The sequence below is a fragment of the Cygnus atratus genome, chromosome 6 (assembly GCF_013377495.2).
Source record: "Cygnus atratus isolate AKBS03 ecotype Queensland, Australia chromosome 6, CAtr_DNAZoo_HiC_assembly, whole genome shotgun sequence".
NCBI lineage: Eukaryota > Metazoa > Chordata > Aves > Anseriformes > Anatidae > Cygnus > Cygnus atratus.
This window is the reverse complement of record NC_066367.1, coordinates 6504352-6520337: the sequence shown is the minus strand read 5'-3', so window position 1 is coordinate 6520337 and position 15986 is coordinate 6504352. Positions and strand designations below refer to the sequence as shown.

At 37.0% G+C, this 15986-nt stretch overlaps 1 protein-coding gene across 2 annotated transcripts in view; it reads right to left on the bottom strand.

Annotated features, from left to right (window-relative positions):
- Positions 1-15986, bottom strand: part of NCKAP1 (NCK associated protein 1) — a 59974-nt gene that overhangs the window by 31099 nt on the left and 12889 nt on the right. The window contains exons 3-12 of one of the 2 annotated variants that reach the window (XM_035536922.2): positions 7151-7243; positions 6908-6964; positions 5819-5961; positions 5646-5736; positions 3638-3775; positions 2793-2841; positions 2134-2290; positions 1436-1492; positions 829-925; positions 499-605 (exon numbers count right to left, since the gene is read on the bottom strand). In XM_035536922.2, the coding sequence (XP_035392815.1) occupies positions 499-605; positions 829-925; positions 1436-1492; positions 2134-2290; positions 2793-2841; positions 3638-3775; positions 5646-5736; positions 5819-5961; positions 6908-6964; positions 7151-7243 (989 nt within the window). The remainder of the gene's footprint in view (positions 1-498; positions 606-828; positions 926-1435; positions 1493-2133; positions 2291-2792; positions 2842-3637; positions 3776-5645; positions 5737-5818; positions 5962-6907; positions 6965-7150; positions 7244-15986) is intronic. The other variant, XM_035536923.2, reaches the window with a different exon arrangement.

The window sequence follows — 15986 nt, the reverse complement described above, 5'->3', positions numbered from 1 at the left end:
CTATTATCTTGAGAACAACTCAAGAACAACCAGTACTCTTCTGCCTACCCACATTCCTAAGGTTTCTTAATCCCATTTCTCATTTCTGACCTGTTTATGAGGATGCTAATGCTGTATTACATGAATAAATCTTACCTGATTTTAAAGACGGTTCTGCTATGATAAAGGAGACATTTACAAACCAATCTTTTTGACAGTTTCCTTCCCAACTCATCATTCATTTGTTCAATGCAAATAAAACTTTAATGAAATCATTTTTATTTTAGATATAAACTCTCTGCAGAAAATCAGTTTTCACCAATGGGCTCCAGTTTCTAACACAATAAACACCCTAGCTTTCTGTTTTTGATGGAAACATTAAGACTGTAAAGATTTTCTGAATAGTCCCAATTCTTTTTATCTAGTCATCATTTCCTGCTATTTCTTGCCTTCAAACACATTTCCTCCATGAAGTTCACATGAATATTTAAGGTATCACACTAAAAATTGTTAACGTACTTATCTATGAAATCATCTGCACTCTTCTTTGGCATATTGTCTGCATGACGAAGAAGCCAAATAATTTCATCACGAGCAAAGGATAATGCCATAAATACAAAAAGTGCCTGAAAAAAAAATCATAAGATATATATAACAGTTGGACACCTTGTGCACACTAAGTAACAACTAGTCTCTACAACTAAACAATCTTAAAACCTAAGCAGGTTTTATCTTAGAGTAGGGGTTTTGGGTGGGTTTTGCCCTCCCTCAGACAAACTGAATGGCATAGTATCACTGATGAACAAACTGTACCATTGCCTAAAGATGAAACTCGAGGACTGTAATTACCTTGGGGCCCAGCAGGCCTGGCTGATCAGACAGGACAGTAGCCAGTTCTTTGAGTGCAGAACGTAAAAACTTGCGCCTCTCTCTATGCATTGAGCCACTACATCAAAAGAATAAACCAAAACATCATCCAATGTGCTAATCACAGTCATTTAATTTTTTCCCAGACATTTAAGGCCAAGTGTAGGTAGCTCACATCATACTAACTTCAAAAGTTCAGTATTTCAAAGGACATGGTTCATACGAAATTGGCATCTCCACTATCCATGCTGTATATTCCTGAAGTAAGGTTAAATTTAAAAACCGAGTCCTCTGCCTCTGGTCTGTGCTTTGCATTTGACTTCACTAAAATTTTCCTATTTAATTAGCATTCACATTAAGTAACTAGACAAGAAAAAAAATGGAAAATGCATTAATGCTTTCTCTCTGACAATTTGACAAATAATCTAAGACTTGGGAAGTTAAATCAATAATGGTATACCATTAGGCAAATCCAGAACAATCAGTGTATGGCCTCACATTTGAAAACGCACAGTTAGGTCAAGATTCAACAAGTCCTGTTTATACATTCTTTATAACTTCTTTGAGAAGAAAAACACTAAAAACTTACGCATGTGAAACAGCGGCTTCTTTACACTCTCTGATGTCATTAATACGTTTGTTGTAGCTGCAAGTAAACAAATAACCCAATGTGGTTAAAAGTATCAGTAACACAATTTAGCAAGAGTTGGGACTTGGGAGGAGCTGCAATTCCATAGCTAGCAGGATACAGCAAAAAGCTCACCCTCAGAACAGCTCAGGCAAGACTTCTTTCCCTGATCAGATAAATTCTAAAACCCGATACCCAAGCCAAAATCTCTCTCTAATGAAGTGCTCCTGGTTTTCTCTGGTAGAGACAACTCAACTTCATTTTTGCCTGAGTTTTCTTATGATGTATTGCAGGAATCGTGACAAATGCTTGCAACTTTTCAAGCAAACCCTGCATTCACAACATCATTTCTCTTCCCTAGATGAAGGTTTGTGGGCAAGATCATTGATTTTAAACATTTGCCATTTTAGAGACTGATTCACCAACATTTTTCAGAACTAAGATTAAAAAAAAAAAAAGCATGATGGTTATGAATCAGGCTCCTGGAAGATATGCATTAAAGAAACAGTCAAGCCACTAAGCAAAAATGTTTTGGTATTGATTATCTGCAAGTGGATCTTACATGAAGTACAATTAACTTTTTCAGGACAGTTCTTAAAGAAATGATACATTTTTAACAGATGATCTGAAAGGAGAAAAAAAAGACAAAGAAAACTTACCCTCGTATGTTTACAAACAGGTCTTCTGCAGCTTTGTGAATATGAAATACTTCATCTCTAAACAGAGCCAAGCAAGAGCTGCTTTGAAGTGCAAGTTTCCAAAGGTTCAAAGCTGTAGCATCACTATTTAGGACTCCATGGCACAAAATAAATCCAACTTCAGAAGTTCACAATCATCGTGTGTCACAAACAAGATGCACACAGACAGTAAGAGAACAGTGAGATTATTATGCATTTTCTCTTAAATTGTTTAATTAGCTTACTGAAACTCTGTATGTATAACATAATTATCCATCCATATATGTATACAAATGAAAATACCCCCACACTATGCTGTAGTAGAGGAATTCTTATATTTTTGCAGTATTCTTGTAATGAATTACTTGATACTTATACAACTCAACTATTTTCATCAGAATTACTAAAGCCACCATTTTTTAGTTTAAGTCACAAATAAATTTATGACAAACTCCATTCCAGAATAAGCTGAATTCCAGCTTCACTGTAGGAAAAGTATGATACATATACCCAAGGTTTAATCAAGTTCTCCAGAATGTGTTTTGAATCCAACAGCTTTTGTATGGTACAGGACAACAAGCTGTCTTTCAAAAAAAATTTTTTTAATATAACCATGAGCTGTTTCAGAAGATTTTACTCACAAATAATCCATTTTTCCATTGCATCCAGAGAGAGGTATTCACATGGCATCTGTAGGAAAAAACAGTAATTTGTAGCAAACTAATTATATCCAAAACAATATATTTCATGAGAAGTACTTTTTAGAAAAAGAGACAAAGTCTCAAATGCTGATGAATCACAGAAGATTGCTTCTGATTACTAACAAGTCATTGTTTCATCCCTTTAGAAACTAAGAACTTGAACATGAGATTCCATACCCTCCTATACCATGAACAAAAGTTGGACTTGATAATCCTTGCGGGTCCCTTCCAACTTGGATATTCTATGATTCTATGAAATGTTTTGTTTCAACCAACATTGTATTTAATATTCAAGAACAAAAGGCTGCTGATGTATTCTGATCACAACCTGACAGTTGTTAATGCTTGATTATCTCCCCTCCCCCCCCAAAAGATAACCGTTCATATCCCAAATGAGACAGCAAATGTAAATAGTTAATTTTTAAAGGATGTTTCAGTTCTGATTTTCAGTCTTTTGGCCCCAAAACATCCAGAGTATGCAGGATTCCTGCATACCATTCCAGAGTATGCAGGATTCCACTCTACACTGCAGGAGTAATATCACTTCCCTTCATCAGATTATCAGATACTAGAAATGAAGGCATGGGCTAATACACCAGAAGCTTTAGTTAATGCAAAAAAATCTCTCCCCTGTATATAAAGATGCAGCTCTACCAACAAACCTATTAATTTCCCTTTTTCAAAAGCCAGGTAAAGGTTAGCAAATAGAAAACGAAATATCCCTACACTGTTTCACAGAAAACATTGCTTAACTTTATCATATAAACCAAATTTAAAGGCCATACTGTGTCAGACTGTGCAGGATTAAGCATTGTACTAGGTGCACTGATGAGGCTCAGTAGTTGTGCGTTTCTCCACTGGTCTGCTGAGAGATTTCTTCGAGGATAGACCATCTGGAGTGAAATCAGAGCATCTGAAAGGGACTGAAAAGAAGACAGACAAAGGAGGTTGGTTAGAAGCTATGGTAATGCATTAGCACAAGAGTCTTAATTCACCAAAGGATCAGAAATTGAAACTGATACAAATTGCTACATGCTACCACTAAAGTTCAAAAACTGGCATATTCCAAGCACAAAAGAAGCTAAATACTATTTGTTCATTACTTATTCAAGCATCCTAATTGGGTTATTCCCTTCTCTGGCACTTCATTTATTAAGTCCTTCCCACCTTGCAAGCAAACTGCAATGGTTTTGAGCAGATACTACAGGAGCATCTTCATAACAGATTGGGCATATCCAAGTAAGTGTGGTCCCATGCTTTTTCCCTGTCTTCTGTATCAATCCTGATGCTTGCATGAGCCTATGGGGAGCCAGGTCGAAGCAATAAACCAGCAGATTAAGATCACTCAGAGAAAAGAAAAGTTCTCTGCTGGAGCTAATATTAAGGGGTAAATGGCATGGCTACCGCAAAACTGTGGGATGATAGAAGGACAACTTATGTACACTCTTCCATGACAACCTAAGTAAGTATGTACTTCTGTGGCATGCTGCCTGAAGGGATCCCTGACCCCAATTTATACCTCTAGCAGAGAATCAGCAGAAGAGCAAAAACTGGCCTGGAAAATGGCTTCACGAAACATTTCAAGGGAAAGCATTGGTCCATTATTAAAGGCAAATGCATAAACAAAGATGATACCAAAAAGTGGAGCATCTTTGCTACAATGCACACGAGAAAAGATTACCTGTAAGTCAGATCTTTAGCAACTTAAGTCTTAACAAGACAGGAATCATGCACAGGAAAGTGTAAAAAAAAGTAAGATTACTGATTATTTAGACAAATGACAAGTATTTATAACCAGTTCAGAGCACTTAGAGAAGCAGCTGAAAAATTCTCTGAACTTCTACTGACTATCTTCAAAAGTTTAAGGAAATGCATCAAATCTAAAGAGGACTACAACCAATACCCGGATTTCAAAACATGAAGACAAAACAACTTTAAAACTTTAGGCAGTTACTTAGGATTTAACTTAAACTCCTGCCAAAAATTCCAAAATGTTTGCTGTTAGGCAAACAATCTGCAAGCACCTAGAGAACAACACCTGCCATTACGGGTTGGTCAGTACTGATCACATCAAACAAATCTAGTTTCCTTTGACAGGGCAGCACGCCTAGTGAACATGTGGGAAGTGATAAACAAGATATACATTGACTTTGGCAAGGCTTCCATCACTTTTCCAAAGGTATTCTCATACGAAAACACAGTTTAGATAAATCACCAGAGAACTGGTACACAACCAGTTGTGTAAGAATACTAGTTTAAAAACATTTGTACAAAAGAGGCTAAAGGCTCATTTAACTTGGCAGGGTCAACTGAGCAGGATACACAATGCCAGCTTTTGCATACACGTGGTGATCAACCATTCTCCAGGATGCCCAATTTAAGGGCATTCCAAAGAAAAAACCCTCAGGTTACAAAACAGAAAGAGACACTCAACTAGGATAGTAAGCCAGAAAAGAATAGTTTCGTAGAAACATTACAAATCTCCTTCATTTCAAGCTACAAAGCAAACCAAAACACAGAATCAGCCATAGCAGATGAACCACAACTGATTTTTAAGCAATTTTTACTGAATAAACTGAAGTCTTACCAATGGGTCCTAGCATTCCTGTATTTCTATAGTTTTCATTTAATAGGGTATGAATCCTCAGCCCCATCCATTATAATTAAGATCTCCTGTAAAATTTATACCTAATAGTATTGGACAAAAACTCCTGTGTATTTATTTATTTATTTTTTTAATCTCTGCTTCTCTCAATTAAGGTTACCATGTTCCTGTGAAAAGTGGTTACATACTTTACTGTGAGGTACAAATTCCTCCATCATTTTCTTTAAAGGATTTTCATAGTCCACAATCATCTGGCCAAGGCGTGGATATTCTCTGTCGCTAAAAGCAACAACAAATAATTCACGCAGGTGTAGTTATTACGTGTTTTTTTAAATACATTTCCTACACAGCAGATTTTTACCTTGCTCCATGTGTCATTTCATGAGCATAGTTATACAATCCAATGATAGCCTTCCTTTCTTCAATTCGAGACAGCAGTATCATTAGAGTCGTGTAGGTTATAATCAAATCTAGGTAGTTCTTCGTTAAATCAAAGTTTACAGTCTAGAGATTTAAAAAAAAATATCATTTTGAAACTCTCAGAAATAAGCATAAAACTTTCCTCATCTCTCCACCCATTTTCAGCCTTTTAAAAATACAATGGACTGTCTTGACCAGTACTTTTGGTCTGTTTGCACATAGACTTTGTATGATCTTAATTTATTCATCCAAATCCCCAGAACTGCTTGTATTTGTGAAAGCAAGCATGCAAATAAACCTTTTCAGGCCCAAGCATCACAGCTGACAGACAGAAAAGCTTTTCTTGGGTGTTACTAAGCACTCAACAAGTGTTGAACTGTATTTTAATAAGACTGTCTGAACTGTACTGTATTAAGACTCCAATGTAAAAAGCCAGCACACAGGCACTGACCTGCAACAATCATTCAGTAGGATACATGCCTGTTCCTCTTTTGTATTATGAAACTAAGTCAGCCAAAATTAAGAATAACTAAAACTAACAAGGTGGCATTATGAACAATAGGAAAGAAAGCTGAAACCAAAAGGAAAAGGTGTTTGAGTTATTTTATTTTAAATATAACACTCAGGTGTTTGTTCTTCCTTTAGCCAACAGAAGCAATGCCCACAAACAACCCACATATACGAGGGGGAAACTGTTAATATTCTTGTTTTTGAGCCTCACATGACTTAAGCATACAGATTGCGGTAAATCTCTAAGAATTAATTAGCAGAAGCAACGGTGCAAAAAATACAGTCTGCATTTTGCTGTTACTACTGTCCATAATTAGCCTGTTTAAAAGTACTCAGGAGATTTTACACTATTTATGAAAGTTAGAGATGTGAACATTATGGTACCTGTATTTCTCTTGTGTTTATAACTGGAGATGTCATGTTTCTTGAGCTAAAATAAACGTCTTTTTAACTGTCCATGCAGAACTTGGATCAGAAACATTTTTAAGTGGCTTTTGAAAATTTAAACCCAGAAACTTACAATATCAAAGAAGACTTGGCAAGCATCAATAGTGTTCAGCAGCTCACAAACATGGTCCTTGAAAAACAAAAGGGATCATTTTAAAGAGATTTAAGTAAATCACTTTGCTACGCTTAATGACCAGGACTATGTTGATTTTTTAAAAAAAAAAAAACATAACTACGAGTTCAAATGTTTCACTATGAAGTATTCATTCACAAATAAAAACCAGAAGCCTGATGTGACATACGTGCTGTACCTTACCTTAAATTCCATTACATCAACAAATGTGAAGTAGTATAATGCCAGGTTCTTCAAAATCTCTGATTTTTCTTTCTGTAGCTGAGCAAGCTGTTGCTAGAAGAGAAACAGAAACATGTTTACAGTTCTGAGATCTTGAGAAGACAGCTGAAAAATAATACCTGAGAGATGCAGATTAACCACCAGGACATATAAATAAATCTTAACATAGTTTTCTAAGCCTGAGGTTCTGTGTGTCTCTTAAATGCACACAAACTTCTCAAAACGGGTCATTTAATAGCTGCTGACTATACTCTGCAGATAAAAATCAAATTAGTATACATTAGTACCAAAGTAATATTGTTTAGCTCAACTAGAGATGAAAATGGATAGTTAGGAAAACAGTGTTATCGCGTGTAAAAATAGCAACAGCAGAACAGTACGTGAGCACAAATCAGTATGGTAAAAAAATAATGACGTTACTCGAGGTGGGAAAAAAGGTGGCAGGTTACAAATTTTACTACAGAAAAACATTATGCTTTTAAAGTCTGAACTTACCAAAAAGAATATCCAGGCAAAGCCACGTTAAGCATGCAAAATAAAATGTAGATACAAACATAAAATACAGTAACGGTTCTTTGACCAGTTCCATATAACACAATAATACAATCAAACAAAAGCAACAAAATAAAGAAAAAAAAAGAAGCAAAACACTAGCATTAGACACTGGTGGATAAAATGGAAAAGGCAAATGTGAATACAAAGGCGCAAAATAGTCCACATGAATTATTATTATTTTAAATCTGACGAAGAAATCTCATTTAATTTCCTTTTTTTTTTCATAATTTTCTTGCAGCCAGACTGCTCACTTAAATGATTACAATCCAGTTACTAATTACTCTCTTGATATGTGAATTAAAGTGAATAAAAGCAATCTTATAACACTTAACACGAAAAATTGCCCAAAGTATCTGTAACATTTTAAATTAAAGACTGGTCAAGTTAAACAGGGTTGTATTCCGAGCAAAAGAAATCAATTATTTTAAAAAAAAATTGTTTTGTTTTCAAGATTGAATAAAATGAAATGCATTCCTTTTGTGACTTCTCCTGATACTCACATCTACTAGGAAATAGGTTATTGCCATTCAAATGGCAGCGGTACAAGATCTGTTTTCAAACAGTCCTTTGAGCTCTACTTTGACACTTTGTACGAATTTGCTACCAACTTTACACTTCAGCTGTCTTGTGATCAGAAAATGAAGCACCCATTATCATTGTACATAGAGGAAAGAGGACGTTGTACTTTCAGGGCTGCTTCATTAGTCCACAGTCATTACACGACCAAAGTGAATTGCCTAAAACGTTTGGGTTTAGTCTTCAGCCTAACCTAAGATGCTTAAAAAATTTATTGCAAATAATCTGCATTTAAAATACTAAGAAAAATAGGGTTTATTTCTGTGTAACTAACACAAGTGTGAACTGCATGAATTTGAGGAGTCATTTCATGAATTTTCAGTACCAGACTACAGGATACTGTTCAGAAATAAGTGTACTTGAGTGCAGAGAGGAAAAAAAGTGGCATTGCAAGTGCACATGTGGCTTAACACCTTTTTCCTAGAGCAATCCTAACTCAGTCAAAGGAAGGGGGCAATGCTAAGATGAGACCATCACGGCAGTAGGGTGCTGTATAGGGCACCTACACATTGTGGTTAGGACAAGACTGCTTTGAGGCCGCAGTGCCCGGAGTGGGGAGTTATGGCACTACAGGAGGCGGTGCTGGAAACCGTGCTTGCAAGAGCATTAAGTTATTTTCAGAAATTATCTGAAGTTGTTCATTAAATAAAAGTGTATCGGGAGGTATTAATTACACTCCCCCACAAATTAAGGCATTGCTGCTGTGTGCTGTTAACTAGTTACCTTCCTAGCTATCTTCCCAAAAATATTTAAACAAAACTACGGCATCCTTACAGAGTGAAGCTCATTGTTCTTTGAGCTTTGAGGCTTAAGAAGGTAGGAGCAAGTTTTTCTTTGCAGTATAAAAATCCAAATAAAATAATATGTCAACTGCAATCTGTTAGGTAAGGATGGTGCAAAAAGTTCAACTCATACAACGCAGACCCAACAGTGAGATTTAAAAGTAGTTTACAGCATGTAGTGTCTTGGATGCCTATTTGCATTTTTATCGCTCAGGAATGCGGGTGTAGCTCTTTCCACACCCACTGCAACAAAACTTTCCATTACCAATTCTCTAACAGCTGTTTAGATGCATCGGGTGCTATATGGTTCTGTGTTTGATTTAAGGCTGTTTTCCTCAGCTTTAATTCTCATTTATCAGCAAACACTTTTGATTGTAATATTCAGCAAACGTTTTAAAATAGGATAAGCTGAAGAAGTAACTCCTAAAACATTAATATCACCACAAGATTGTTTTAACTATAGATAAATGATTTGGTGATTAGTCAGATGTAAGAGTTTTACCTATTCTTACAGAATTGGAAGTACAAAACCTACCCGAAAGGATAACACTGTTTTCTTGAAGAAGGTTAGATTTAAGACATATGAAAAGCTGTAGAAATTTTAGAACTAGAGCAAGATCAGAAAAAATCTGAAACCATTTATATGAAATCATTTCTGCTGACAAAATACCACCTCTCCAGTCATATTGGAATATTATTTAGAAATTGGGATTTTGAATACCAGAGACTGAAGCTGACAGTTTGTGAAGCACGTTATCTGCAGGAGAGGAACTGACCTTTACCAAGTTGTCTTGTGTTTTTCCTTCTTCGTATTAACCCCCCTAAGTCTTTATGTAATTGATTGTGTTCACAGAGAAAGTATATTAAAAGAAGCAATAAACAAATCAGGAATTGCAACATCACTTAAAGCTTGTATGAATGCTCAGAGACAAGAGTAACAACACAGGAAAAATATAAGACAACTGGAAAGGTTGTTCAGAGAGCTGTGTGTGGAAAAACAGGATAACTGTCCTTCTGTAACTATTTTATCATATTTATTTGACTGGTAACAGCGGCATGTGAACAAATGTCTTATTCCATGTATCCAGGAGTAGACAGTAGGGAAGGGAATTCTCTGCTTCTTACATCATTGACATTTTTCCTGCATTAAACACTATCTGTTTTCTATAAACCGACACCACAGATACTACAATCCCCTCAGAGAACACACCACCACCTTCATCTTCCCAGCTGACACGTATGTCCCAAAAAGCACTATTACAAATTCTGACTATTAAAATTTGTGGGATACAGGGAAAGTAATGTCTGCCAGTATTCTTGCTGTCATTTATTTTATTCAATATGCCTGCCATGTGTAGGGTTTTAGACTCAAGACTTCAAAGATTCAATTCCTTGGAACAAAATTCTGCATCGACAAAAGCCATAGCAGAACGATGAAGAGAAAGAAGAAGGATGTAACTAAATGAAGAAAAAGTTTTAAATTCTGTAAATTAACTGTAGAATGATGGATGTGTCCTCGATTTTATGATCTCCAATTAAAAGCAGGCTCTAAAGTGGCAGACTGCAGATAAAAAAGATGTAACAATATTTAACATGTTTACTAACTAATGCATTTGTACCATATGATCTACTTTTTGTTTGTTCTCAAGCTTCTAGCACTAAAGCAGCTCTTCTGAAAAGGAAATAACCACCCATGACCCTCCACAACTGTTACTGTCCCTAGGTTGACCGCCTTATCAATAATGACAGTCAATGTACTTTGGGGGCAGTGAGGCTCCTCTTCAGAAACCAACCAACCAGCCAGTCAGTCTTAAGGGACAGTTTCCCCATTCCCTCAATTTTACATTAATTCCTGCATTAATTCCTACAGTAAGCTCAATATGTATTACTGTATCACCCAAAGCACGGTCGCAGGTCTTGATGTCACTGTGGCAACTGTTTGTGGAATAAAGTGCTCTGCCATGATGTTGTACAGATAAATGTTTGGGACAGAAGTCTAGCTACTTGCATACTTATATTTATAGCATGAAATCATGAAGGAACTCTTCATTCAAAATGCATGAAAACTAATTTTGAAATGCCATTTCAGTAACACTGAATAACTAATACAGTGTTTAGGTACTAATGAGCTTGTGGTGCTTTTTTTTGTTGTTTTCTTTTTAATGGCCAAGCTGTTAAGTTCTCAATCATCAAATCAAAAGATTTTGATGTGAATGGATGAAGCAAACGGTTTAAGTGTTACACACATTTGTTCTTTTGCAAGTACTGCATATGCTATTAAGCAACAAGAGCCACATTACAAGTTCGGCTTACCTTGGCAAGTGACTCATAAGGACTGATTTCACTTACAGCAGTATAATACAATGATTTATTACAAATAGTGATAAAATGAAATTGTGTTTGGACGCTGCTCCATCTCAAAGTCATGCACAATCAAGGGTTAAACCACGAATAAACATCAGTGCTAAGAGGGCTTACAGTTTTCAAGAAAAATAAATTACTTTAAAATGTTCACCAAAAAGAACTGTCATAAAGAGAAGTTAACATTTCACGTTACTTGTTGGGATTGCTAATGAAAAATAATAAAAATGTTCACTTCCAAAAGACTTAGTTTGAAAATTACTACCTAATATTTTCCGATTATGTTAAAGCCTAAGCCACTTTAACTTGTGAAGTCATGTGAGAATTGAAGACATCAGACAGTACTGCATAGAAAACTAAAACAGAAGGCAGGAGTGTATCAGAGTAAGGCATTAGCAGAGAAATTCATATTGGAATGATTCTTAGGAAATATATAGATAAAATTTTAATTGTTGCAGAGAATATACAGTTTCTTCTGAAATAGTATCATCACAACCACCACTAGAAAACACTATGGCTAGTGCAAAGCTGAAGAGAAAGCAGTTGTTACTCAGATTACTTTACTCACACAGGGCATCTCCTGTAAGCTAAATGACTGCATTGGGGAGCTCAGGGAAGCCCATCTCATTGTGGTGCCTCCAGCGCTGCAGGCTCCTCAAGCAGCACAGGAGCTGAACAAGCAGCCATGCAAGGAGAGCACAGCATCCTCTTACCCAGAAAGGGTTTCCGTCTTCCTGGCCAGGAAGCCAGGTAGCTTTGTGGTGGCATACAGGGACTTGTTTTTTTATTGCTTAGACAATAAGGTGTCTGAAAAAAAATTAAGTCTCCCAGGCAAGAAATCCAGCACTCCAGAAAGCTGGAGAAACAGATTTAGTCTTGAGTTTACTGACTAGGGGGATTTAAGTTGCCTGACTTTTAAAAAACAGCTGCCGTAGGTGTTAATACCTTACCATTTCCTGGAAAGTAAATGATTAGTTTTTCATGAAGAAGTATTACTAATACATGACGCAGCAAAGCTAAGACCTAGAAATTCCCTTGGATGAAAAACTACTCCAGGATTATCTTCATTAGCACTGTGCAAATGATAATAGTAAGATCTTCATTAAAAACAAGCAAGCAACCAACCAACACCTGCTTATTGGCACTGTACTCGCAGGGCCTGAAAGAAGTAATTTTAAAATCAAAGTTAAAAAAATGGTTTTTATTTGTATTGTGTTTTGAAAAGGAAAAAATATTGGAAGAACCTATCACAAATTAATATCAAGGTTGATTATAAAGCCCATATTTAAACAATTTAATTATACAAGAAAACATTTAATAAAGGCATGCATTAATGTCATCTAGTAAGCTTCAGCCAAGGACGGCCAGCCACCCTGTGCCTGCAGCACCTCTCCCACAGGCTGTGCAACCAACTTGCTGTGCAACCAGGTCACTCCAAAGTGAAAGTGGGAAAGGGACAGCCAGCAGCCCAGGCATACCTGTTGGGATCTAAAAGGAAGAAGCCAAAACACCAAGGAACAATAATAAAAACAGAGTGAACTAATTCACGTGGACAGACCCTAACCCACGCAGGCCAGAAGCGGGCTCACCGCTTGCACTGTGTTCTCATCTGATCTTATTTCCAGTCCCCACTGGCACAAAGCAGCAGATACAGTTGGATTGGTCAGCTGGGAGGTATTCCCCTATCTCAAGGATTTGAGTGGGCAGTCAGCACAAAACCCATCTGAAGAGATAAGCACAGTACTGGGAATGTAGCTACTAGCAAATCTAGATTAACAGGAGCTGGAAAACATGGACATTCCCCCCCACTAAGACTCCTTGGGAGGAAGGTCTCACTGCTCTGCTGGCTGTTAAGCAATGACTAAGGCTCAACATCACCAGAAGACATTTCAAAATACAGGAAGGTTTTCTACAGGAAAATTGCTCAGGAGCAACGTGAGTAGAACAACATATGTTCGGGAAAAAATGCAGGAATCCTCACTACTTCCCATATGTGCTGTTTTGGAAAGCAGAAAGGAGGCTAGCTTCATTACATAAAACAGAGCTTTACCTACGCAGACAGTAGATTTTCACTTCCTACCCACAATCTACAGAAAATCTATGTCTTTTCTCCCTTCATCTCCACTACCTGATTGTGAAGTGCTTTATTCCTGCTTTGCAATGTAATTAAATGTTAGCACTGGCTAAGAAGAGTCATTTTTACGTCCTCCTACACTTTTGGGAAGACCGGGATGTTCTCGGATTTGTCTACAGTGAGCACTTAACCCATACACCTCATGAGAGGATACATCCTTAAAACACTTCAGAAAAACCAGACCGCTTCCATGTCCCTTACTGAGGAACTTCTCTTCTGAAGCCAATCAAAGAAATTCAGTACAAATAAATTCCCCTGTGCCAGTTGTAACACAACCAGCTCACTGATCTGACCCAGAATGGAGGAGCTGCAAAGTTTTGGGAGGGCTTCTCCAGTTTAGAAGACTTCTCTGAAACAAACATTAAGTCAATTTAAAGTAAGTATCAATACCAGGATTTCCCAAGGACAGAAAGCAGATATTTTTTGTTATATAGTTTCCTTTTCAAATACCACTCTGAAGTGCTCCAGCTTCTCTTTGTCAATCCTTCAGATCACTGTTTACACAATAGCATGTTTCATACTCCGTAAAGCAATGCTACCTTGCTGGCCAACAGCCGCAACAGTTAATTTAAGAGCTCAGTCTTCAAACTACCCATTTACAAGGTTATATGGCTCAAGACAGTGATTGGAGAATAAAGGCCAAGTGTAAGATCACTGGGACTGCCCTCTGACAGAAGGAGAGAGAGAGAGTTATGAACTGATGAGCTCCACAGTTATCTATAATCAATCTTTTGGAAGACAGACTACTCCACTTAATTTTCCAGCCTGGTCAGCAAGGATTCATTGGATGCTTCATTTTCATTTTAACTGCTCAAACGTTCACTCTTGTTGCAATATTGAAGCTACTGCAGCGATTGTCAGGCATGAATCTAGTCTGACTCAGCAAGCCAAACACTGAAGGTGGATCACAACCAGAAGCCATGGATTTTACCAATAAAAATGTAAAAGCTATCCATGGTAAATGTAACAGAACCACTGGTTACACAGGAATAAAATGCACACATTTCAAGATCAGGCATCCATTTAATTACAGTGCAGACTGCTCATACTCCTCAATAAAACATGGTCTTCACCTCTGACACACACAGTACTATACATGATGGAATGTGAGAAAAAACAATCTAACAGGTAAGAATAGGTAAAAAAAAAAATCCAAAAAGCGAGTACTGATGATTCTCTATCTGAATGCAAGCTTGTTTGTTTGGCAACATTACCTACTGATGTATCAGTAGGCATTACAAACTGTGCAGATGCACAATGCTAAGCAATAGCAACTGCTGCAATTGAATGTACAAAATCCAAAAATCATCCTTGAAAGGCTGTCCTGGAGTTTTCATCGCAAGGACACAGCTTGTGATTTCTCAACTATTTCCCCTCTAATTATCCTCAATAATATGAACTGATGTCTCCCTGCGCCAATAAACTTTTTGCCCTTTTCAATCCCTAAGCGTGTTTCCCTGCTGAAGGAACTTATTGGTCTGCCTTTCTAATTTGTAGTGAGCTGGTTTTTGGCCAGTGGGAGAAAGGAGACAAAGAGCAAGGAGGGAAGCTCAGCCTCTTCCTGACTCGGAGCTAGATGCTTACGCCTTTTTAAACCTAAGCTTTATGAACAAAAGTTCATCTCACTTCAAACTTGTGAACCTTCCCTGCAACATGACACGGCTTTTGCCTCAGTAGGTACCTCTTATGGGTAAAGGTTTCTTTTGGAAGATACAATGCTCCACAGAAAAATGTGTAAATAACTTCAGAAAAGCAAACTGCTGTCTGCTGAGTCCACAGGGAGGGAAAGCCCCCAGTTGCCTATTGCTGCAAGACAAAATCCATGGTTTAAACTGTGCTCAAAGATACACTGTAGGCTTTTGATAACTTTGCTTAATAACATTGCTTTCGTTAAACACAGGCCTGGCTGCCTCATGGTAAATAAACGCAAGGCAACGAGGAAACATTATGAGTGTGTCCTATTTTAAAAAACGGAATTGTCAAAATACCTCAAATTAGCTGTCATCAACTTCCATAAACTTCACCGTAACAAATCCTTCAGTATCATTATTTAAGCTCTAAATTCATAGTCAACAACTGGAGGACTCTTAGAGCATACACATTATTGCATTGAACAAGTTCTTATGTACATAATAACCTTTTGTTTTTAATAAGTCTGCCACAGAAGTTTAGAGAACACAGAAGCACTTACAGAACATGGTTTGAAGTATTTACTGTTCACGTAAATTTGATAAAGAATTGCCTGCATTTGTTAGCAACACAATCATATTCAATATAAAGACAAGCAATATTAAACAGTACAAAACATGAGTAAGTTCTAAATGAGAAAGCACATTGTCACTGAAATAGTTCCACCATAAGGGAGAGTTTTTCTGATTTTGTGTGTTGG